The 23,687-nt window shown below is 38.2% G+C and overlaps 2 protein-coding genes across 4 annotated transcripts in view; both read right to left on the bottom strand.

Moving 5' to 3' along the window:
• Positions 1 to 23,687, bottom strand: part of BTBD9 (BTB domain containing 9) — a 409,382-nt gene that overhangs the window by 256,349 nt on the left and 129,346 nt on the right. The window lies entirely within an intron of this gene.
• On the bottom strand, positions 18,425 to 18,757 carry LOC133095227 (signal recognition particle 14 kDa protein-like). The gene has a single exon (XM_061196282.1). The coding sequence runs from the start codon at positions 18,755 to 18,757 to the stop codon at positions 18,425 to 18,427; it is 333 nt and encodes a 110-aa protein (XP_061052265.1).

Here is a 23,687-nt window from a genome sequence, read left to right as displayed (position 1 = left end):
CAGTACTGGAGAGACTATGTGAAACTGAATATCTGACCTATGGTAGATGTGTAACATCAACAAAAACCAGATATTTGTTATACAAGGTTACTGAGACTTTGATTTTGTTGTTGTTGTCACAACACAGCTTAGCCTATCCTTATTATTACACCTTCATGGTTGAAAATTGCACTTACAATTATGGATAATCTGGAGGAGATAAGTTCAGAGACTAATTTTGGTCAAAGAATCCATTGCGCACTGTACAAATGTCATTTAATTTGAAAGTATAGTTATTTGCAAAGTCTAATTTTTTAAAAGTAGAGGTTAGCATGTAGTCTTTGATTTTAAAAGAGCCATTTTATTTCCTATTGTTTCCTCCTGAGTTGGTTTGTGTATTGTGGCTTGCAGCATTCCATGGACAGAGTTATAGCTTTGTGTGGTCTCATTTGTTTCATCATTTTTAGGGGATCATTTCAAGCTAGCTTATGATATAGCTATCAACTAAAAGTCCAACCGAAACAGCCTATTTAATAGAGTCAATGCTAACATAATTACTTCAGAGAGATCATCTGTTTGCTTACACTTTAACACATAGTTAAGAGACTTCTCATTAAAACCCTCAACTTCCAAGGGTCTGCATCTAAATTTTATACAGTAAGAAAATGGAAATGATCTTATTTCTACATGAGTTTCCCCGTGTATTTAAGTTTTGTGATTTCTTCCTTTCCAACTTAGTAATATCACAGCAATCATCAAACAGCTGGATCCAAGAAATGATAAAACCAGTCGCCCCTTGTGTCATTTCTACCCAGGAAGCTGACAACACATTGCTATTTGTTTTTTGGTTGGTAACAACATTAGTCTGAACATCATTATGCACACTGCAGTTGCATATTTATTTCTCCTTCCAAGAGAAAAGAAAAAGGAATTTACTAGTGTAATATAAAAACAACGGGGCACTTTAAACTAATAGCTAGTGAATTTATAATAAACAAGAAGAACTGTTTCTTCATATACCATATAGAGACTCAGCCAATCCTTGGAATTTGTTACTAATTATTTCATAGTCGAGGCTATTTTGTTTAAAGCTGGATAACTTAATAATTAATGAAACCTTTCATTTTTTGTCACCTAACTATAAAGGTAATTAAATTCTGTGCTTTAGGAAATCACTTCCCTAACCCTGACCAGGTCTTTCACTCTCACTCTGTTCACCTTCTGGAGTGAAGGAAATAACACAGTAAGTTTTATAGCCACATACCTCATTGTTTCCATTAGGAATACTTTAAACAAGCTGAAATCACGCTCAAGTCCTAAAAATCTCTTCCAGGTTGGTAAAAACTCTGAGCTTCATAATTCCATTCCTTTTTTAAAGGAAAGTGGTTTTGTCTGTTTTTGACCGCTTTACTGAGGTTTTACGGAAACAAACTGCATATTTTCGCAGTGTAAAATCTGATAATTTGACATATGAAACCATCACTATAATCAAGATAATGAACATATTCACTGTCCCCCAAAGTTTCCTTGGGTCCCTTTGTAACTGTTCCCTTCCATTTCTCCCCCCACACCTCTGTTCCCAAACTGTAGTGCTTTTTGACACTATAGATTATTTTTGAATTTTCTAAAATTTTATATAAATGGAATTATACAGTATGTACTCTTTTATTTGGCTTATTTCTCTTGTTAATGCCCCAGTTAAAAAGAACGACCACAAAGAGCCAACTATGCTTTCCCAAATAATACAGCCACTTAAGCTATAGCCAATCAAATAATTTCCTTGCCTTGCTTCCATGTATCCTCTAGAAAAACCTTGCCCCTAGCACCTGTTGGTGGAGCACTCCTAACCACTTCTGGTTTGGCACTACTCAACTGGAACCTATGTTTGCTCAAATAACTCAAAAAATTTAACGTTCCTCAGTCTATCTTTTAACACGCTCAACATAATTATTTTTAGGTCCATCCATGTTGTTGCATGTACCAAATAGTTCATTCTTTTTTATCACTGAGTAGTACACTATTGCATGGATGCATCACAATTTACTCCTCCATTTATCTGTTGATGAACATTAGGGTAGTTTGCAATTTTTGATATTACAAATGAAGCTGCTATGAGGTCTTTGTATGGATATATGCTTTAATTTTTCTTGGGTAAATAGCTATTTGCGGAATGTCTGAATCATATGGTTGGTGCGTGTTTAACATTTTTAAAAGTTGCCAATTTAGGAACTGACAAACTGTTTTCCATTATGGTTATACCAACTCACACTCTCACCAGCAGGGTAGGAGAGTATGAGAGTTACAGTTCCCTCACATCTTCACCAGCACTTGATATGATCAGTCTTTTAAATCTCATTTTGGTTTTAATTTGCACTTCCCTAATGACAGATGATAGTGAGCATTTTTTCATGGGCTTATTTGCCATTCATATATCCTGTCTGGTGAACTATCTATTGAAATCTTTTGCTCTTTTACTCTTGGGTTTTTTTGCTTGTTTCAGTTGTTGAGTTACAAGTATTCTTTACATACTCTGAATGCAAATTCTTTATCAGATATATGATTTGCAAACATTTTCCCCCAGTTTGTGGCTCATCTTTTCACTGTCTTAATAGTGTCTTTAAAGGAGCCAAAGTGTTTACATTTGATAAAGTCTAATTCATCAAAAAAATTTTTGTTAATGAATCATGCTTTTGGTGCTGTATCTAAAAAACCTTTGCTTGAGCCAAGATCACAAAGGTTATGATTTCTTTTAGAAGTTTTCTAATTTTAGTTTTTACATTTAGATCAATGATCCTTTGAATTAATTTTTATCTATCATACAAGGTATGAACTGAAGTCTTTGTTGTTTTTTTTTTTTTTGGCATATGGATATCTATTTGTTCCAACATCATTTGTTGAAAAGACTTTCCCTTCTCCAATGAATTGCCTTGCACCCCTGTTGAAAATAAGTTGTCCATAATTATGTGGGTCTACTTACAGACTTTCTCTTCTGACAGATTTAATCTGTCAATTTTTACACCAATATCATACTCTCTTGATTTACAATAAGTCTTTTTTTCTTAGTATTTATTTATTTATTTGGCTGCACCGGGTCTAAGTTGCAGCACGTGGCATCTAGTTCCCTGACCAGGGATTGAACCCAGGCCCCCTACATCGGGAGTGTGGAATCTTAACCACTGGACCACCAGGGAAGTCCCTACAATAAGGCTTAAAAGCAGGTAGTGTTAGGTCTCTAATTTTGTTCTTCTTTTTCAAAGCTGTTCTGATTAGTCTAGCTTCTTTACATTTCCATATGAATTTTAGAATTTCTTCAAAAGTCCTGCTGGGATTTTAATTGGGATTTTGTTGAATCTACTGGTCAATATGAAAACTGACATCCTAACAATACTGAATCTTCTGACCTGTATATCTCTCCATTTATTTAGGTCTTTAATTTCTCTCAGCATTGTTTTGCAGTTTTCAGTGTCTAATACATCTTTTGTCATTTTTCCCTAAGTATTTCAAATTTTCGATGCTATTGTAAATGGTATTGTTTTAAATTTGTTATTGCCAATTGTTTGTAGGTATTATACAGAAATACAATTGATTTTCGTACAATGATCTTGTATCATGCACCCTTGCTAAACTCATTTATTAGTTTTACTGACTTTTTTTGTAGATTTCATTGGATTTTCTACATAGATGATGATGTTGTCTGAGAATAAAAACAGTTTTACTTCTTCCTTTCCAATCTGAACGTCTTTTTTTTTAAATAAATTTATTTATTTATTTTTTATTTTTGGCTGCGTTGGGTCTTTGTTGCTGCGCGAGGTCATTCTCTAGTTGTGGCGAGCGGGGGCTACTCTTCATTATGGTGCGCGGGCTTCTTATTGTGGTGGCTTCTCTTGTTGCGGAGCATGGGCTCTAAACACATGGGCTTCAGTAGTTGTGGCTCACGGGCTCTAGAGCACAGGCTCAGTAGTTGAGGCACACGGGCTTAGTGGGATCTTCCCAGACCAGGGCTCGAACCCGTGTCCCTGGCATTGGCAGGCGGATTCTTAACCACTGTGCTACTAGGGAAGTCCCTGAATGACTTTTGTTTCTCTTCTTGCCTTATTGCACTAGGTAGAACTTCCAGTACAATGCTAAATGGGAGTCATAAGAATAGACATTGCTGACTTATTTCTGAGGTTGGGAGAAAGCATTCAGTTTTTCAGCATTAAGTATTATGTGAGCTGTATACTTTCTATAGAAGCCCTTTATCAGTTTGAGAAAGTTCTCTTCTATTCCTAGTTTGCTGGGAGTATTAGGAATGGATGTTGGACTTTGTAAAACTTTTTCTGACTCTACTGAAATGATCAGATGATTTTTCAATTTTAGTTTGTTAATATGGTGAATTATATTTAATTGATTTTTGAATGTTACCCTAGGCTTGCATTCCTGTGACGAACCTTACCTGATTATGATGTATTGTTCTTTTAACGGATTGTTGGATTCAATTTGCTAAAATGTTAAGAACTTTTATCTGTGTTCCATGAGGGAAAACTAGATATTGGTTTGTAGTTTTCTTTTTATGTTTATGCAGTATCTTTGTCCATTTTGGTATTAGGCCTCACAGAATGAATTGGGAAATATTCCTTTTTGTCCCAATTTTTCTAGAAAAGTTTATGTAGAATCTGTATCATTTCCTCCTTAAATGTGTGTTAGAATTCACCAGTAAAGCCATTTGGGCCTGGAGTTTCTTTGTGAGAAGGTTTTTAGCTGCAAATGTTAATTTTTTTAATAGATATATGGCTATTCTGGTTATTTATTTCTTCCTGAGAGACTTAGGCAGCTTTTGTCTTTCAACAAATTTGTCCATTTCAACTAAATTGTCTGATTTATTAGCACAAAACTTTTAATAACATTCTCTTATTATTCTTTTAACATCTGTAGAATCTATGGTAATGTCAACCTCTTCCAAGTTGATTATAACTCTGAGCTCCACACTTCCTTTTCCTTCTTGAATAAGGCAAAGTTGTTTTTTGGTTTGTTTTTGTTGGTTGTTTTGTGGCCCTGAACTATAACTTCAAAATATTTTTCTATGGGTATAATTCAGTTATGGAAGTGGATAAAATATTTTAATTGGGGTTAAATAAATGGTTCAATATTTTTTTAAATATTTTTAAATTTTTAAATATTAAATATTTTTAAATTTTTAAATTTTTAAATATCCTTCATAAATGGTTCAATATTTTTTTAAAACCACAAAAATCACAGCCAAAGAGCCAAAGGCAAAGGTGTGTGGTAGGGTAGTGCTAAGACCCAAAAGAAAGGTCACACTGAATGAACAGAGTTAGGAAGAAATTCCTGTCATTCATTTAAAGATCTGGCATTTTCCAATCATATTTTAAAGAAACAAGAAAATCCTTGAAATCCGGAACACTCCTAACACCCTTGATGAGCTGTATTATTGATAAATAAAAACACCAAAATTCAAGAACAACAGTAACAAATCTATGCATAACCAAACATACTTACAGAATCCAGTACATTTCAGTCAATAAATCAGGGAACACTTACATTAGGATATGCTAATGAGAGATTTGATTAAACCTAAATGCAAATAACAGCTTTTCCTATTTGTGGTCCTGAATTAAGAAAAAAAAAGATTACAGAATCAGAAAAAGTTATGAAGACAGTTTCCCAAAACCACACATAGAGAGAAAGCTATGGAAAACAAGGGTCTCATTTTATTTTTGTCCCTTTTAGCTTTGGTTTCCAGAAATCGTCAGGCCCTTCTTACACTTCAAAGTTTCTCCCCCTAGACCTAGTGAAGAAAATGCCTGTCGCTTTCACAAGAACAAGCATAAAACTATTTATCTGTTTTTGAATTTATGTAGCTCCAACTACTAGCATCTCTGTATACAAATTCCCCAGTTATAAACCCAAGGTAGAAATCACAGAAATTATCTCCACCCTATCAACAGAATATCAGGCCATAACACCAACTTAGATATTAATCAAGAATGTTAGGGACAGTTTAATTTATGTAACAGAAAGTTAGAGTTACAAGAATTTGACAGGCAATCTCTTCCATCCACACCCACAGTCTTAGCTTGTGCAGGGTCAACTGAGAACCTAATCTACCCTATGAAATACCACTCCACATTCTCAACTGCCTGTTGCACAAAGCCACTTTGATAGCTTGTACTTCAGCTTCAGCATGTCCAAGAGATTCATCAACTCGTCAAAAAAGCGTTCTTCTCCCTCCTCTTGACTTCTCTGTTCTGGCTCCACAATTTTCCTAAATTTCCCAAGCTTAACAACTTGATCATCTTTGACTCCTATATATTCACTCTCCATGCTCTTCCATTTAGAGAGTTTCACAGGGGTGGGAAAGGACAAGTGCATTGCAGGGATAATCAGGGAAGGCTTCCTAAAAAATATTTATATTAGGCCTTGAAAGATGCCCAGGACTTTTCAGACAGAAAGACCTAGTATAAATATTTTTTTAGGAGGGCTTCTCTGATTATCCCTACATATATTGGGTTCCTACAGCATTCTGTACTTCTGTTATCTCACTTAACACATACTGCTTTTATTAGAGTTACTTTGTACCTACCAAATTGTAAGCCCCTTCAAGGCCGGAATCATGTTTTATTCTTCTCTGTAACTCTCAGGTTCCCTAGGATAGTATTTTAAAATTCGACTTAAAGAGAGAGAATCCTGTACTATACACAGTATATCATTTTAGGCCCAGAGAAGATACCCAAACATTTGGAGAATGGCCAGTGAATGGACAGCACAACCTTTGTATGTAAAACTTTAATAAAAGAACATTCATAGGGAAAATTTATAGGTAGTTTCTGTATTCCTCTTCAAGGTTTATTTGACTCTCTCTCAGTAAGCAAAACTTCTCCTAGCTTTACTTCCCTAATAGCCATCCAAAATATTTAACTATGTCTTACTATGCAGGATAAATCCCAAGGATGAATTTGGGACTCAGAAGATTATCAAAGTGAAAAAAAAAATCAACTCATCCCTTAATAAGGAAATAAAATATCAATCTTTTCAGGCCTACTAGTCTTGTTTGTATGTTTTTAGAAATTCAAAGCTGCATCCAAAAAAAAAAAAAAGCTTATTCAAAAATGCTGGATTAGTGGCCAGGAAATATAAGTCAAGACAATGGATGGCCCAGCTCATCACATTCCACTGACTTTCAGCAGTGCTTCTTGATCTCTCATCTCCAAATAAAGTCTCTGAGACCTGCTTGATCATGTATCCTAAGGAATATGGAAAAGGGGCATTAGGAGGTATCAAAAAGCCCATTCTTTAAATATCCTGTCTGATATGTGGCATCACAACCACCTCATCTCTTAAGAAAGACTTCGTTAGAAGACCATCACCCAGGCAACATGATCATTTCATCTGAGTGATTTTAATTCAGAGCCTACAAATGATCACTCAATTTTCACCTTCAACTCTATCACCTGTACCCCATAGCCACATCTTTGCCCTTTCAATAACCTCTCACACCCACCTACATTCATTACATGTGACATACTCTTTCAGTCTTCAGACACTTGGAAGTCATACAAAATAATTTAATATTTAACTCAAAACAGTCCGTGTACACCAGATTTTAGAATTACTTCAAAATTTTATTATTGGCAGGAAACACTGTAAAATATTACCTCAGAAATCAAAAGACATTAATGTAATATCTTGTAAACTGAATTGTTTCACCCAATACCAGTGATTTTCAGAGAGAAAGAATAGAGAGGGAAAATTTATCTACTGAGTGGTAAATTTCAATTCCTTATTAAAGACATAAATATGTTTTGTTGCCAGTAATCTTTAAGGCCTCTGTGGACTGTGTGCTTTGCAGTTGTTAAATGGGCTTTGTTTTCCTTTCTATAAGAACAGAAGAAATAACCAGGGGAGGAAAGAAAATGACAAAGTGAAGAACCTGACCATGAAATGCAGTCCAATTTTCACATTTATCATCCTGCCGAGCACAGGCCTAAGCTGAGAGGCAAGGCCAAGCTTAGATGGGAGGGCAGCCATGGTCCTGGCCACAGAATCTTCATGTAGCCAAAGGATGTCTTGGTCTTGAAAATGAAAGCATAGGTTGAAGACAGGGTGGATTATAGTTCAGGGACTTCAAGGCAGGCAATGCCTTGTCTGTGGATATAAATGTTGGCTAGGGAGTGCTCATTTTATTGTGAACTCAGGAAAAAGGCCTTTTTTGAAAAACATTTATTACTCAGATTCTATCCCATTTTTTCTTAATAACCTAGTGGTCAGCTTTTGAAAAATGCTTTACCATTTTAATGTGAACATTTTTGAAGTTTCAAAACAAAACACAACCAACAAGATAAGAGTTGGTGGAATTTGTGTCCATGGAGAGCCAAGTCATGATGGCATGAGCCATTTAAAAGCATGATGAGCAGCCTGCTGCTAATAAAGCATCCTTCACACTCAGTCTGCCTTCAGAAGAGATGAGCTTTGGAAGACCTCCTGCCTCAGTCCAACAGGCCAAGCAAAATGCCAGTGAGTATCAGTTAGAAAGTGCCACCTCAGAGGCCTTAAAAATCACATTTAATTATATGATCCACTGCTTCTTCTTTAACATGCACTGAACAAAGTAGTAAATTAGAAAGAGCAGTTTTCCAAGATTCATTTGCTACATTAAAACTCTTTGGAAGTTGTTTGTAAAAACTCTTCATCACAGATGATGGCTTTTGGCACTCTGGGGAACCATGTAAGCACAGGATGCTAAATTTCCTACCACAACATCACTATTTTAGAGGCAAAACCAATGGCCTTAGTTTTCTGCAAATGTATTTTAAACAAGTTATAAGATTTTCCATTTATAAACCTGGCTATCAAATCTCATCATACCCTTGAAAGATGATAAAAACTCAGCTCTGGTGGCTTAAATGGCACTTACATCAGTCTGGTTTTGAGACACGATCATCTTTTCAACTGGTCAACAAGTACCAACTTTGGGCTCAGCAGATGATGCCCAGTGGCTATGCTGCTATCAACGGGAGGAGGATGAATGAAGTCAGTGCACAGGCTGCCTCACCCAGAGAATCAGACCCATCAGAATGTCCAGAACAAAACTAACTCGTTTAACTAGGATTTAATCATAATGAACCTACTTTCTCTCCCTCAATTTTACTAGTGAAGGACTGGCTCAGAGCTCAGATTGAATGCTTTCAGGTAAACACTCTACGTGACTTGTAGTAACTAAAAGTTCCTCAAAATGATCCAAAGAAACTCTTCCAAAGTCTTAAACCTCTTATTCCCCAAATCATCTCCTCCAGCTCAAGGACACTTAGCGAAAGAAAACAAAAATGTCATTCCTTGGAATTACGTTTCTCCACTACCAGAAGGAAGATCTAACTTACATTATTTCTGGTCCATTTAATAAATTTTTTTTGAAGGTAAAAACATGGTCATTAAAGCAATAATGACTGCCTCTCTTGAGCTGAATATATTTGCAGTTTCAACCCTCTATAAACCACTTAGAAATATGGAGCATACATGAAATAACAGAGCTTCCCAAAACATCCTGCAAGATTCCACTTTATCTTTGTAGAAAACATAAGTAATGGTTGGAGACTTTTCACTAAGTTCCTGGTCAGATGTGGTTTTCGTGTGTGTGCTTCTAAGTTGCACTGTCCTGGTTCAGCCTTCGGTTACATTTCATGAAACCAGCATCGTTCGATCCTGTGAGAACCCTGTCCTGTGTCTTCAGTTCGATGGATTTTGTTTAATTTAAAGCCTTTTGTTGTAAAAAGGTGGGGTTCGTCTGCAGCCATCAGCACCATGTGGACTCCAAAACAAGTTGCCAACCCTTCCTTTCTTGGCCCTTCTCCCCCATTCCCCTGTATTTTTGTGCATACTCAATTGTATATCATCAGGTAAAACTGTTCAGATTATTTGTTTAAATTTATAATCTTAATAAAAAGTTGATTATATAGGATGGTGGTGCCTTATAAAAAACAAAACAAAACAAAACATAGGTAATGTATGTAGATTTTCTGCAAAGCGCTCTGAAAAGTCCATAAATCCCATCCTTCAGGGATTTCACTTTTCTGTAGTCTTTCCACCATACTTGAGTTCCTATCCCCTCTAAACATATGCTGCAATACCAACATTTCCATAGACAAAGCACTGCACACTAATAAAACACAACACTGTTTACATTCAGTGCAAATATATAACATATTTTTAGCGTAGGTTATGAGCAACATTTTTAGATGGATGGGGACTGCAGTGATATTAGTAACAAACTTCTACTGTAAATTAGTGGTCTAAATAGAAATTTATGTCCCATAAAACCCAGCATGAAACAATAAGTTAGAAATATTTAAATAACATTTTACAAAGCGTTAGCAGCAAGTACAACTGCGTCAGGCTGAGTCAGTTACTGAAAAGGAGAGCTGGGCACCGTCATAAAAAAGTGCCCAAGCAGCAAGACAGCACCTTGGTCTTTTAAATAACTTTTTAAAAAATTATGTATGACCTCAAGATTGTACCTGACTAATATCTCAAGGGTAGTCTCAATCTTGAAAACAAAAAAACAACCATCCAGCCCAGAGATAAATTTTACAACTTCTATAGACACAAGGTCAAAAGGCACCGAAATGAGATGGGGTTTGGTTCATATTTTCATTCATTTTCTAAAAATATACTAGATTTATAATGTGAACAAATGAGATTATATCTAGGTTTGGATTTCTAAGATCTATAATCCTGCTCAAGTCATAATCAAGCCCATTCTTGCATTACTCACATTTCACAGGGCAAAGAATATTTCTATTATTTCTTGAGAAAAAGCAGCTTCCAGCTTAAATTTATCTTGCAATTCTGCAAAATACCGAGCCTTTAAACACTATATTCAAAATCTAACATTACGAGCCTGATACTATGGTTGGATCTCAGTGAGTTTGTGAAAACACTATAGAAGCTCCCCAAATTTGTAATTTAGATTTTTTTCCAAAATAACTGAAGTGGGAGTTGATGGTAGTGGCTGGGGTAGGGAACAAGGAATAAAGTTCCAACTTTTTTTCTCCTCCAAAAAGAACAGGGAAGTGTCAGGGCTTCAGTAATGGGGATGGCAGAATGTCATGTCTTCAAGTAAGACTAAAATGATGGCTTTACACTTTCTATTTTTTCATCTGCAATTCAGAAGGATAAAGGCAATATTCTAAAAAAAGAAAGGCCTCAATTAAAAAAAAAAAGAGTTATCTGATTCATGAATAATATCTCAAAATAAAAATAAACAATAGGTTTGGAGCAAGGCTTTACTCAAACAAGAGATTGGTGTTGGCATGCTGAATTTTTCCAATGGATTACCTCACTTATCCCACTTTCATCCTTAAATTCCACATGCCTAAAATTGGATTCATCATTTCTCTCCAAATTTGACTTAGCCTAACCATTTCTGTCAATGACATCTTTATCCTACCTACTATATAAATTAAAGTCTTCATTCATCACTTCTGATTCTTCCTCTTCTCTTACCCTCAGAGCTAATATGGAAGCTTAGTAAGATTATAAGCTCTAAGAAGCCTGGGGCTATGTCTGTCTTACTCACTTTTCATTTATTCTTTCACCTCTACCACATGTCAAGGACAGTGACAGGTACTGGGGGAAAGTGAGAAAGACAGTCATGGCCCCAAGCCCTTATGGAGCTTACAGTCCAGTGAAGAAGTCATACATTAAATAAATACACAAATAAAGGTCTCATTACAAATTGTGACAAGTGCTTTAAAGAAAAAGACCTGGGTTCCATGGATGACTTAGTTAAGATAAGGGGTAGTGGTTGTCAGAAAGGATTCTCTCAGTCAGTGAAAACTGAGCTGAGACTAAAGGGTAAGTCTAAGGTAGCCAGGGGAAGACTGGGGGGAAGAGCACACTGGGAAGAGAGGCAACATGTGGGAAAACCGTCGGGTAGGAAAGAGCTCAGCACATTTTAGAAAATGCAAAGAACGCCAGTAAGGCTGGAGATAATAAATGGGCAGTACAGTTGCCATATTAAGACGCTGGATTTTATCCTGCATATAATGGGAACCCTACAGGGTTATGCACATGATCTGATTTATGGTCTTGCAAAGAACCCTGTAGCTTCTGGGTGGGAAAATAAAGTGGAACAAGAGTGTAAATGGGGAAACTAGTTAGGAGACCACTGCAGTATAGTTCCAGAGAGAGCTGACAGTGACTTAAACTAATCCAAGCCATCCTCGTTCCAAGGGTCTGGCAAAGCTCCCGGTTCATATAAATGAATGAATGAATCAATAGATATCAGCATTGGTTCTTACAGTCTTCTTTCATGATACTCCTACCTGTCCCAGGGTAGAGGCATCCCCCAGTCTTTTTCTAAGATACAAGTACATTTTTCTAGAGTAAAATTTTTAGTCAACATCACGATAAAAAAAATTTAGGTGGTATCTAATGTCTATAATTTAAAGTCCAAACTCCTCAACTGCCACATAATATTCTATGAAAGTTGAAATATAATTCTTTCTTTATAATCTCAAATAATCAGATAATTTATATATAAGATTAAGCAAAAATTTTTATGAGTGTTCATCATAGTACTATTTACAATATCAAAGTAAAAACAATCTACATGTGCTTCAAATTATGGAACATCTGTATAATGAAATAACATACAGCCCTGAAAAAATGTTTTCAAGGAATATTTAATAATGTGGGGAAACACAACATTAAATGAAAACAGGATATAAAACATATATAATTTGACCTGAAGTTTATTTTTAAAAAGAATACACATGACTAAAAAGAAATAGATCAAAGATCAAAGTAGTGATCTATGGATTGGGAGGTTATAGGTGATTTTTACTTTCTTAATGTGTTTTTCTGGTTTCCAAACTTTCTACAATAATAATACTTTTATTCTCAGAAAAATCTCCTAGTAATGGCTACACCTAAAAGAAAGAAACTTCAGCCTAGCTCCCTATTGCCCTCCCAATCCTTGCGCACAAGTCTGTGATTCTGTTTCCCAAAGACCTGCCTCTACCACTGCCTGCACATGGCACACTTCTGCTCTGCAGCTGAGTCTGTGAGGGCCTCCCTTAGTACCTCCATTCCTGCTCTCAACATTTACTACACAAAGCACTCATCTGACATAACATTTGCTGCCTTGACTCATCAATTTCTTTTCTGTGCCCTTAGCTCTCACTTATCTGTCAAATTGACTATGATTTCACTTCTTTGTCCTGCCCCTAGCACCAAGCACAGCATCTTCTAAGGAGGCATTTAATATTTGCTGGTTGCTCAGAATGAAGTTATTCTATATAGGGGCCATTATTTGGCTCTCAGAAGACTAGCATGGCCATGATCTCCTGGGTCCCTGCTGCTTCTTGGCCAAAAGCTGCTGCCATTACTTCCCCCTTTGAATCACAGATGGTTAGGGCAGGGAAGAGACCTGAGATAGGGTCTAGCTCAATCACTGAAATTAATAAAAGAGAAAATTGAGTTCTAAAAGTACAGAGAGACTCTCTGCAGGTCCCTGAGAGAGGCAGTGGCAGTGGCAGTGGCAGAGCCAGGCCTGGAAATGCAATTGCTCACATTCAGTGGTCACTTCCCCAGACCATCCTATGGCAGTGACCTCCAAGAGCCCTTCTCTCTAACTCTTCAAAGAATGTAAACTCGCAAGCAAGTTTGGAAATGTCCACTTGATTTCCTGAATGTTCATTTGACAGGCTGGAGAAAATGCATTTGGGATTGCCATTGTGTTTTTCACTCTGTTTAATATAACTGTTGAATATCAAAGGTTCACTGAAAGTAAATGAAAGTAGCTTTTAAGCTTAACCATTAGGCACTTTAGAATTGTTTTCAAGGCAGCACAGCATAAAGGCCAGAATAATCTGATCATGAATTCCTCCCAGGGATATAAAATTAAAAGCATAATTCAGTGTACATCTTTCCTCCTATGATGAACGAATGCAGACCTGAATGAAGCCAGGGTGTGTGATATGTGCTTATGAACCAGCATGGAAAGGATGCTTTTCACCACTCCAGGAAGAAATATTAAAGTCACTGATGAATAATTATTCTGATAAAGCACTAAGATCCTGTAAGGTTAGGCTATGATTTAAGTTGACAGCTTTGCTTATAAACATTGGTTTTAAAAAATACCAATTAATGATTCATTTGACTCCTGCTCTGCTCTGATACTGTCCAAATTCTGGCATTTCATGTCATGCCATCGTCTTTTAGCACATAAACTTGTTTTATCAAGACAAAGAGAGCAAAAAATACTTTCAAGTGAAAATAATAAAAAGGATCTACTTTACTATTGTAAACTCTGACAATTTCCTCTTTGCATTAAAAAAGATAATAAGTGTCAAACCAGTTATTACAGCACATGACAGCTTCAGAATAGAGACAGCATATCCAGCTCTATATTATTCAATATGGACACATGGGAAAAGAGCAAACAGTTTTTCTAACAGATTTCTCTGCCTCAATGCCAATATGGCAAATAATCATAAGAAAATGTTATTACTCTACCTAATTTTCCCTTGGAGCTTTTAAATGGAAACTTTTGTTAACTGATTTTTAAAATATGCACAGGGAGGGGTGGGCAGCAACACCACTATGAAGGATCCTGCCAACGACATCCAGGCTTAGGTGAAATGACCCCTGGGATGGGAGGGTTCTGAAGACAAGTAATAAGGGCTGAGGACTGGGGATACATGGCAAAGACAGATGTCTTTCCTAAAATGGAAGAGCTCCTGAGATGGCACGAACTGCACTGAGGCAGAAGTTGGAGGAAGGAAAAGAGAAATATTAATGTGTGCTTTCTTTCTCTAATCACTGGGGATGACAGTCAAAATCAGAGGAGAGTACAGCAATTCAGAAGTAAAAGGAACAGAAGCAAAATAAAGTCACTGCAAGGTCTCTTCATTAGAGACTGAGATTCATTTCAACTAGCTTATCTTAGCTCAGCTGCCATAACAAAATACCACAGACTGGGTGGCTTAAACAAAATATTTACTTCTCACAGTTCTGGGAGCTGGGAAGTCCAAGATCAAAGTGCTAGCCAATTTGGTTCCTGGTGAGAGCCCGCTTCCTGCCTTGCAGAGGGCCGCCTTCTCACTGTGTCCTCAAGTTTCAGGGTGAGGAGTGGAGGGTGCTGATCTCTCTTCTTTTTCTTATAAGGACACTAATTCCACCCTCATGACCTCATCTAAACCTAATTACCTCCAAAGGTCCCACTTCCAAATACCATCACATTGGGGGTATGGCTTCAACATATGAATTTTAGGAAGACACAAACATTGGGTCCATAACATAACCTTTACCTAGTACCTACTATGTGCTAGATGTAAGTTCTGAATAAAATTGAATAATCATGCCAGGGGCAGAATCATGCTTATAATAAGATGCTCAGAAGCAAGACTGTATTTTCCTTTACACCTAAAAAAGCTTGTTTAGCAAACAAAGTTATTTTTACCTGAAATGGCTTTAAATCCTGTGCTTTGTATTTATGTCCATACTTTTTAGATAAGACCTACTTTAACTGTTGCCAATTCTCACATTTTACTGATCTACTAAGCAGTATCCAGATTTGCCAATTTTATTTTCTGTCACCCTAATGTTATCATAACTTAATGCTATCAGGGAACACGAAAGAATCAATGCTGATTATAGTTAAGAAAGTGAGGACGAAAGCAATACTAACTGGGGATATTTGGTTTTTTGTAAAGCCTCGACAGGAGGTCCTCTTATCCTGGAGTCATTTAAGAATCATTAACTTGGGGCTTCCCTGGTGGCGCAGTGGTTAAGAAATTGCCTGCCAATGCAGGGGACACGGGTTCGAGCCCTGGTCCGGGAAGATCCCACATGTCGCGGAGCAACTAAGCCCATGGGCCAAAACTACTGAGCCTGTGCTCTAGAGCCCGCGAGCCACAACTACTGAAGCCCATGCGCCTAGAGCCTGTGCTCTGCAACAAGAGAAGCCACCGCAATGAGAAGCCCACGCACTGCAACGAAGAGTAGCTCCCGCTCACCATAACTAGAGAAAGCCCGCGTGCAGCAACGAAGACCCAATGCAGCCAAAAATAAATAAATAAAATTAATTTATTAAAAAAAAAAAAAAAAGAATCATCAACTTGACTCAAACCCAGCAAAAATGCTACAAATACATGGAGTAAAGATGTCAGTACTTTTCTGGCAAGGAAGCATGGTTTAGTGGAAAGAGAATCCACTCAAGGTCTTTGGAGTCAAACAGATATGGTTTTGAAATCTAGTCCCACAATTTTTTTTTTTTTTTAACAGTGTGACCTCTCTGAGTTTCAATTTCTTCATCTGCAAAAATGAGAATATCCTTGCTGCACAGGAATGCCGTGTGGGATTAAATGAGAGGGAAGTATGTGCAAGTGCTTAAGAGGAAGTACCATGTGGTCAATATGTTGTTTCCTCTCTGTTCCCACGAATGCCTTCTACTAGGTAGGGGTCAGAAGTTCAAAAAGTTTACTACCAGTCTCTACTTGTGTGTGTGTATATATGTGATAGAGGGGAGGGGCCGTGTGCAGAGGAAGGTTATAGATTTGTGAGTACTGTGCTTTCATGAGCCTGACCATCTTTAAAATATTTTGTGTTTACTTTATTGATTTGAATATCATATTAATTTACCCACATATTTCATCTGACACCTCCATTTTCTGGTCTTTTAGGCATCTCTGGGCATGTGGATGCTTGATAAATAGACTTATTAGCATGATTTGACTATCTCTATCCTGTCTCCCATTTTTTTTAACAGAATTACACAGCTGGCAGTGAGGATGGCGCCAAATCTCATCATTCATTTACAACCCTTTCTGCATGACTGAATCTGACTCTGTTTATTCCCATTCTCTGCTTAGAGGACCATCTCTGGTGTCTCTTCACTGAGAGGCAATGTGTACAAGCAGACAAAGCAGAAGAATAAAGGAGGGAAGAAATGTGGGCCCTGAGCTTCTGGATGGGCTCTGACCTATTTCACTCACCTTCAAACTCTGTGTGAATCTATTTCAGCCACTGCAGGGAAAGGCTGAGGAATCTTGATTTCCTTGAAGAAGGGAATGAACAATCGACACACTAAAAATCAGAGGAGACTTTGGAAATTACAAGAGAGGCTGCTACTGTTAATGACTAAATTGCCTTGGTATGTCTTGTGTGCTAAAATTCCATTTCATTTTCATCATACATAGAACCAGAATTATCGCTGCAGGAAGAGCTACAAATTGTGTTCCCTTTGTTCTATCAGAACATCCCAAATAGTATCACATGCTACCTGAAGATGTGCCCCTGAAATAGACCGACAATGCTTCAATTATCTTGGCTGCAGGCAAAGACAAAATAAGAGTCTCAGGAGTTCTCAAAAAGTTCAAAAAGTTCTCTCTAAACTGTGTTGTTTTCAGATGGAAACTACAAGAACATGACCAAAACTATAATAGTAGAGATTTCCCTGGGCTTTGTCCTGGCTATAAGATAGTTTCCAAATATATGATGAAAGGTAAGTAGAAGCCGACAGGGGCCCAATGTGGAACACATCAACATGATCATAGTTCAGACACACAACCCATTCAGTCCCCACCCCACCCAACCCCCAGCTTCTCATACACGCAGGGTTACCCAAACTCTGGTTAACCTAGCATCAACCTTCCTATTTAAGTTTATCTGATAATTCACAGTGTAATGGGAAAAAATGGAAAGACAGAAAGGAGAAAACATAAAACGAATATTGTCCTTCATGTTGGTAAAAACATAAATTGGTTACATGACAAATGTGAGGCAGTGATTAAGCTGACAGTCCAATGGCAAAGTTATTAAAATCTTTTTTTTTTTTCCAACTTAGAATCTTTATTCTTGATGATTTTGTAATAAGCTTGTCCTTAGTTTGGTTAAGCAAACTCTCATTTGGCTATGAGAACTCATTCAAATTTGCTAAAGGAACTATGATGATAAAATTATACAGCATAAGTTGGGAAAAATACCCATGAAATAACACAACTTTTTATAAAATTGTCAGGTTTCAATTCCAGTAACCCATAAGACAGGGCCTAAAGCCTATTCATAATCACATCGTTCCAGAATGAGGAGCTATTGCCAGAAACTTTTTATGGGGTGGGAAAAGGAATAAAAGATGGTCAGTGCTGACAAATACAGGTTTAATGATACAGTGCTCTTCACAGACGGCTACAGAGACTGTAAACTATTATCCAGAAACATACAACCACACAACACAGACCACTTAGCCAGATCTAAAAATAAACTGGCTTCTTGTAACTACCCTGTAAACACTACAGCCCTTCTTCCATCCAAAAATGACCCTAATCTCACATGAAAACAGTTATTGTAGGGGAATCAGAAACCCAGCTTTGTGGCCAGAAGTAAAAACCAAAGGAAAAACAGCAGTTCAGTGGTTAGCTGGTGAAAGCGGGAGATCTGGTGCCCTTCACCGTGCTGCTTTGCTCTTCTTCCTCTTGCTCTTTTTGTCCCTCTTCTCCAGCCCATCCATGTTAGCTCTCAATAGGTTTGAATAAGCCATCTGAAACTTATTCACTTCTTTGGAGCTCACCACAGCGCTGATCTTCTTTTTCCCATCGGTAGCTCTTAACAGACACTTGTTGTCTGAGGGCTCAAAGCCCTCCACAGAACCCTTCCTTGGAATGGGTTTAGTTCGACCATCATACTTCTTCAGGATGATGAGCACGCTGCCTGACAACCGGCACTTCTGGAAGAGGCTGGTCAGCTCTGTCAGGAACTGCTCACTCTCCAGCAGCACCATACTGGCGCTGTTGGCTCCGCTCTGTCAGCATCTATTAAAATCTTTAGAGAAAAAAATCTCATTTCTTCAAAATTTTCCACCATTTTAAAAGCCAAGTCGAGAGTTGAATCACTGCTGTAAAAGGAAACACCCTTTCTGAACCACATCTGTGTGATGGGGCCACTGATGCCGCCACTACTGCTCGATCAACACACCCTGGAACAAGAATTTTCATTTCTGAATCCAAGCCTGTTCAAAATCCTCCTGGGGAAGTAAACTAACACCTGGGCATCTTCTGCAGTGTAAAAATTCTCTTCTCTTAACGGCAGTAGCCTTATGTTTAGACTCAAAAATGCCTTTTCCCTTGCATCAGCTTCTCTCAGGTAAAAGGAAATAAAGACAGAAGGCAAGGGCCCCTTCAGTAAAATCCCACTGAGAAGGGACAGGCGAAATAGGAAGATTGAATTCTAACATGAGGGGACCCTATGATGATGTGAAAGGGAAAGGAGAGAGAAGAGGAATGGCACCTAATCTGAAAGATTCAAGTACATTCACAGATACTTTCCCAAGATGTGCAAGCATCTAGCCTTCTTTAAGGAGACAACCGTGGCATCATATAACTCAAATTAATTCCTTTCTGAATGAAAGCTGAGTAAAAAAAACAGAACTTGGCAAGATGGCGCAGCACAGTGAGGGCAGAATTGTATTCCCAGTTGATACTTGGTGAGATGTTAGGTTGTCATCTCAATATAAAATAATATGAGGCCGCACAATGGAAAATGTTTTTGAAAAGAAAAAATCCAAGGGAAAGATGAAGGCAGCATTTTAATGAATCTGGAGAAAACGAACTCTGTGGGGTGGGCAGCTCTGACTGTGACCTTTCTCCAGTTGACATCCTGGGAAGAGAAGAGACATGATGGAGATGCCAGTGCCTGCCTCCTTCCCCCCACAACGGGAATGGCAGTACCATTTGCCAGCACCTGGAAGCTGAGAGAGAGCCTGATGTGGATTCTGTCCGTCCATTAAAGGCAAGAAGAGTGAAAAGTGGGAGAGAAAGCTCCTAATACCAACAGTGGTGACCTGGGGTCATGCAGTAAGGAGTTATAAAGGCATAAAAGCTTCTTTATTCAGATGGTTCCTTTCAGGGGAACTCATTTCATGATACTTAATGCAGGCAGTTAGAAGAACAGTTGGGTTGGATATAACTTACAGTATGTCACACAAACCTAGAGCGCCCACAGAACATTAATTTCAGGGCACACATTGAGATTATGCTCTTACAACCAGCCTCTTTGCCAGGGGCAGCAGCTTGTAACTCAGAAAGTCATGTTTCATTTAGGATGTGCTGTATAATGTTGAAGGGGAAAGTTAACTGTTTTGTTTTGTTGTGTCTTTTTCCCCAATCTGAGTAGAAAGCACTTGGGAAAGAGCTACATATGCTAAACTGAAATTTTCTATAAAGTTGTTCTCACTCATTTCAGCACAAATCTGCTTAGGTCATATCTCTTGCACGTTTAGTCTTGTTCTAAACACAAGACTTCCCCTGCTACTGAGATCCCCCACAAGCAAGCTCACCATTCTGGGATTTGCTTTATCTCATATAGGTTTCGGTATCACTTTTTCCTGAACCTAGAACTGTGTTTTCCACCACAGCATGCCAGACACTAACTCATCCCTACTCAAAGGGGCTTTTAGAACACCACTTTCCTGATATGCTACATATATACAATGGAATACTACTCAGCCATAAAAAAGAATGAAATAATGCCATTTGCAGCAACACGGATGGACCCAGAGATTATCATACTGAGTGAAGTAAGTCAGAAAGAGAAAGACAAATACCATATGATATCACTTATATGTGGAATCTAAAATATGACACAAATGAACTTAGGTATGAAACAGACTCACAGACATAGAGAGTGAATTGCCAAGGGGGAGGAGGGATGGGGGAGGGACAGGGTGGGAGTTTGGGTTTAGCAGATGCAAACTATTATATATAGGATGGATAAACAACAAGGTCCTACTGTATAGCACAGGGAACTATATTCAATATCCTATGATAAACCATAATGGAAAAGAATATGAAAGAGAATGTATATATATATATGTATGTATGTGTGTGTGTGTATATATATATATACATATAACTGAATAACTTCGCAGTACAGCAGAAATTAACACAGTATTGTAAATCACTATACCTGAACAAAATAAATTTAAAAAAAAAAAGACATTCTTAAGAGAATTTTCAAAAAAAAAAAATCCCACCTTCCTCTATGTGGTAGTGAGGTGGTCCTTTTTTCACCCTTAGCTACTCCTCAGCTCTGGTAATCAGTAACTATTCAACTTAGATAAGAGAAACCATATTAATTCTTCTAAGTAATGCAAACATCTAATTTTACATGCTCTCAAATTACTTTCCTTTCTACTGCATGTTTGTGTAGCTGTTACACGAGTCCTTTGTACTGATGCAGCTGTCATCCCTTCAACTCAGTTCTTGCCAAACACTGAGCTGTGTCTGGAGATACAAAGATAACCACTCTTGTTTGAAGAGATGCCAGTTTAGTGGGAGGGCAGACATGTAAACAGATCCGTATGTGAGATACATGGCCTGGAGAGGGAGAAAAAATATATTGCACAAATAAATCAGCACAACAGCACAAAAAGAACTAGAGGGCCATAATATACCACAAAGATCCAGTGAAATGCAAGGATTGTGAACATGAAGGTAATACTTGCATTTTAATCTCAGTCAATCTACATACTCTGCTGCAATGAAAGAAGTAACCTCGTTCCTACCTAAAGCCAACTTTCCACTTGAGTCCCAGGGCCAAGCCCCTCTCTCATATCAGGGACACGGTCCTTTAACGATCCACTCTCCTGCATTATCAAATCCTCCCTTCCTGTGGAGTCATTCCAACGTGCAAACAAGCATACCTTAATATCATCCTCCCTTGACCTTGAGCCCTCTAGCCTCTTTGCCATTTCTCTGCCTCCCTTCCTGGTGACACTCCTTTCATCTTCTATGTTTATTGCCATCCCTATTACCTCACCCTCCATTCCCTTCTCCCACTGCTCCACCGAATTGACTCTCAGCAAGGTCACCAATAAGGTCCACCTTGCCATTAGTCACTTTTCTGTTCTTATCTGTCTTGCGTAGCGTCTACTGCCCACTCTCATCTCCCCTCAGCCCATACTGAAAGACTGTCTTCTTTAGGCTTCCATGAAAACCCTCTCCTTGTTTTCTTTCTGCCTCACTGCAGCTCCTTTGCAGTTTTCTCTGTCTGCTTCTCCTTGCCTGCCTCATTCCTGTCCCCCCCATAGCCCATTCTCACAGTAGCTAGAGTGGTCTTTCAAAAATATAAACCAAGTTATTTTATTCCCTGACTTAAACCCTCCAATGGCTTCCCATCATTCTTAGCATAAATTCCATGTCACCGAGGCCCAGTAGTTCCTGGCTCCTGCCTACCTCTCTGCCTCATTGCTAGCCATACCTTCTCCCAACACCCTGCACACTATCCACCACCAGATTTCAGACTTACACTGCCTTTTTTCAGTTCCTCAAAGACCCAAAGATAGTTCCCACTTCACAGCCTTTACCACTGCTGTTCATTAGCCTAGAGCACTCTTCTCTTAGCTCTCTGCATGGCCAACTTGTGATAAGTCAAGTCTCAGCTCAACTGACTTGCTCACGGAGGACTTCCCTGATCTTCCTGCCCAAGGGTCCGTTCCCCAAACTCAGTCACCTGCTAGCTCATCACCCCTTTCCAATTCCTTCAAACACTACACTAAAAAGTGTCATGTTTATTTTTCACATCTCATTTGTCTACCTCTCCTGTGAGAGCCTAAGCTCAACAAGGGCAGGGACTTGGTCTTGTTCAAGCTGTATGTCTAGCTCCAGGCACAGTGTTTAGTACATGGTAGGTACTCTGTAAATATTTACTGAATGGAGGAATGAAATGATGATGAAGTCCTTGGTTAGGATACTGTGTCCAGCTCTTTGCTCTTCAACTACAGAAAAGCACAGGAAGGGGAAAGTTGAAACATAAAAATAACTAGTGTACAGGGAAATCAGACTTATGGCAAAAGGTTAACAGAACTAGAATGAGAAAATATTCTATTTTCATTCTTCAGGGGGTCATTACTAGTTTTTTTTAATGTCTAATGAAGATTAAATAAAAAGAAATGGACTACAGGTTCAGCAGACTGGGTTTAAGTTCTAGAGTAGATGAGATGTGGGTTAGTTATGGAAACACTTCCTGAAACTGACTACTATTTAGGATTATAGGAACTGCCTTGGTGGCGCAGTGGTTAAGACTCCACGCTCCCTATGTAGGGTTCCCGGGGTTCGATCCCTGGTCGGGGAACTAGATCCCACATGCATGCCGCAACTAAGGAGCCTGCCTGACGTAACTAAGACCCAGCACAACCAAATAAATAAAAATATTTTAAAAAAGATAATTAGTTCCAGAAGAACACTGAATATTCTTTTAAAACTAAAAGGGATAATAATAATCCTGTATCAACTGAATGCCTCCTGTGTGCCAAGAGCAGTGCCCAGACTGTGTTATAAGTCTGCTCTCCTTTGACACTTGTAGCTGCCCTGTGAGGAGACACAAGCTACTACTGTCCTCCTTTTAGAGATGAGAAGACCAAGGCTTAGCAGAGCTAACTAACTTGAAAAGGCCACATAGTTGATAAATGACCAAGTTGGGACCAAACCCAGATCTGTTTGACTATAAAATCTGTGCTCTTGACCACTATGTTTAGAAGGGAGAGTTTAAAGCACTGGATATAGCCCTGCTAAAAACATGAGGATCAGTTTTCTTAAAATCTTCACCCAAATCTAGGATTCTAAGGTATTTTCAGGAATAATATAAAGAACATGCTATAAAGAACAACTTAAAACAGCCCTATAATGCAGATTCCATCTTAGAGCTTTTGGTTA

Source organism: Eubalaena glacialis, chromosome 7 (assembly GCF_028564815.1).
Source record: "Eubalaena glacialis isolate mEubGla1 chromosome 7, mEubGla1.1.hap2.+ XY, whole genome shotgun sequence".
NCBI classification, from domain to species: domain Eukaryota; kingdom Metazoa; phylum Chordata; class Mammalia; order Artiodactyla; family Balaenidae; genus Eubalaena; species Eubalaena glacialis.
The sequence above is the reverse complement of the archived record's forward strand: the minus strand, read 5'-3'. Positions and strand labels throughout refer to the sequence as shown.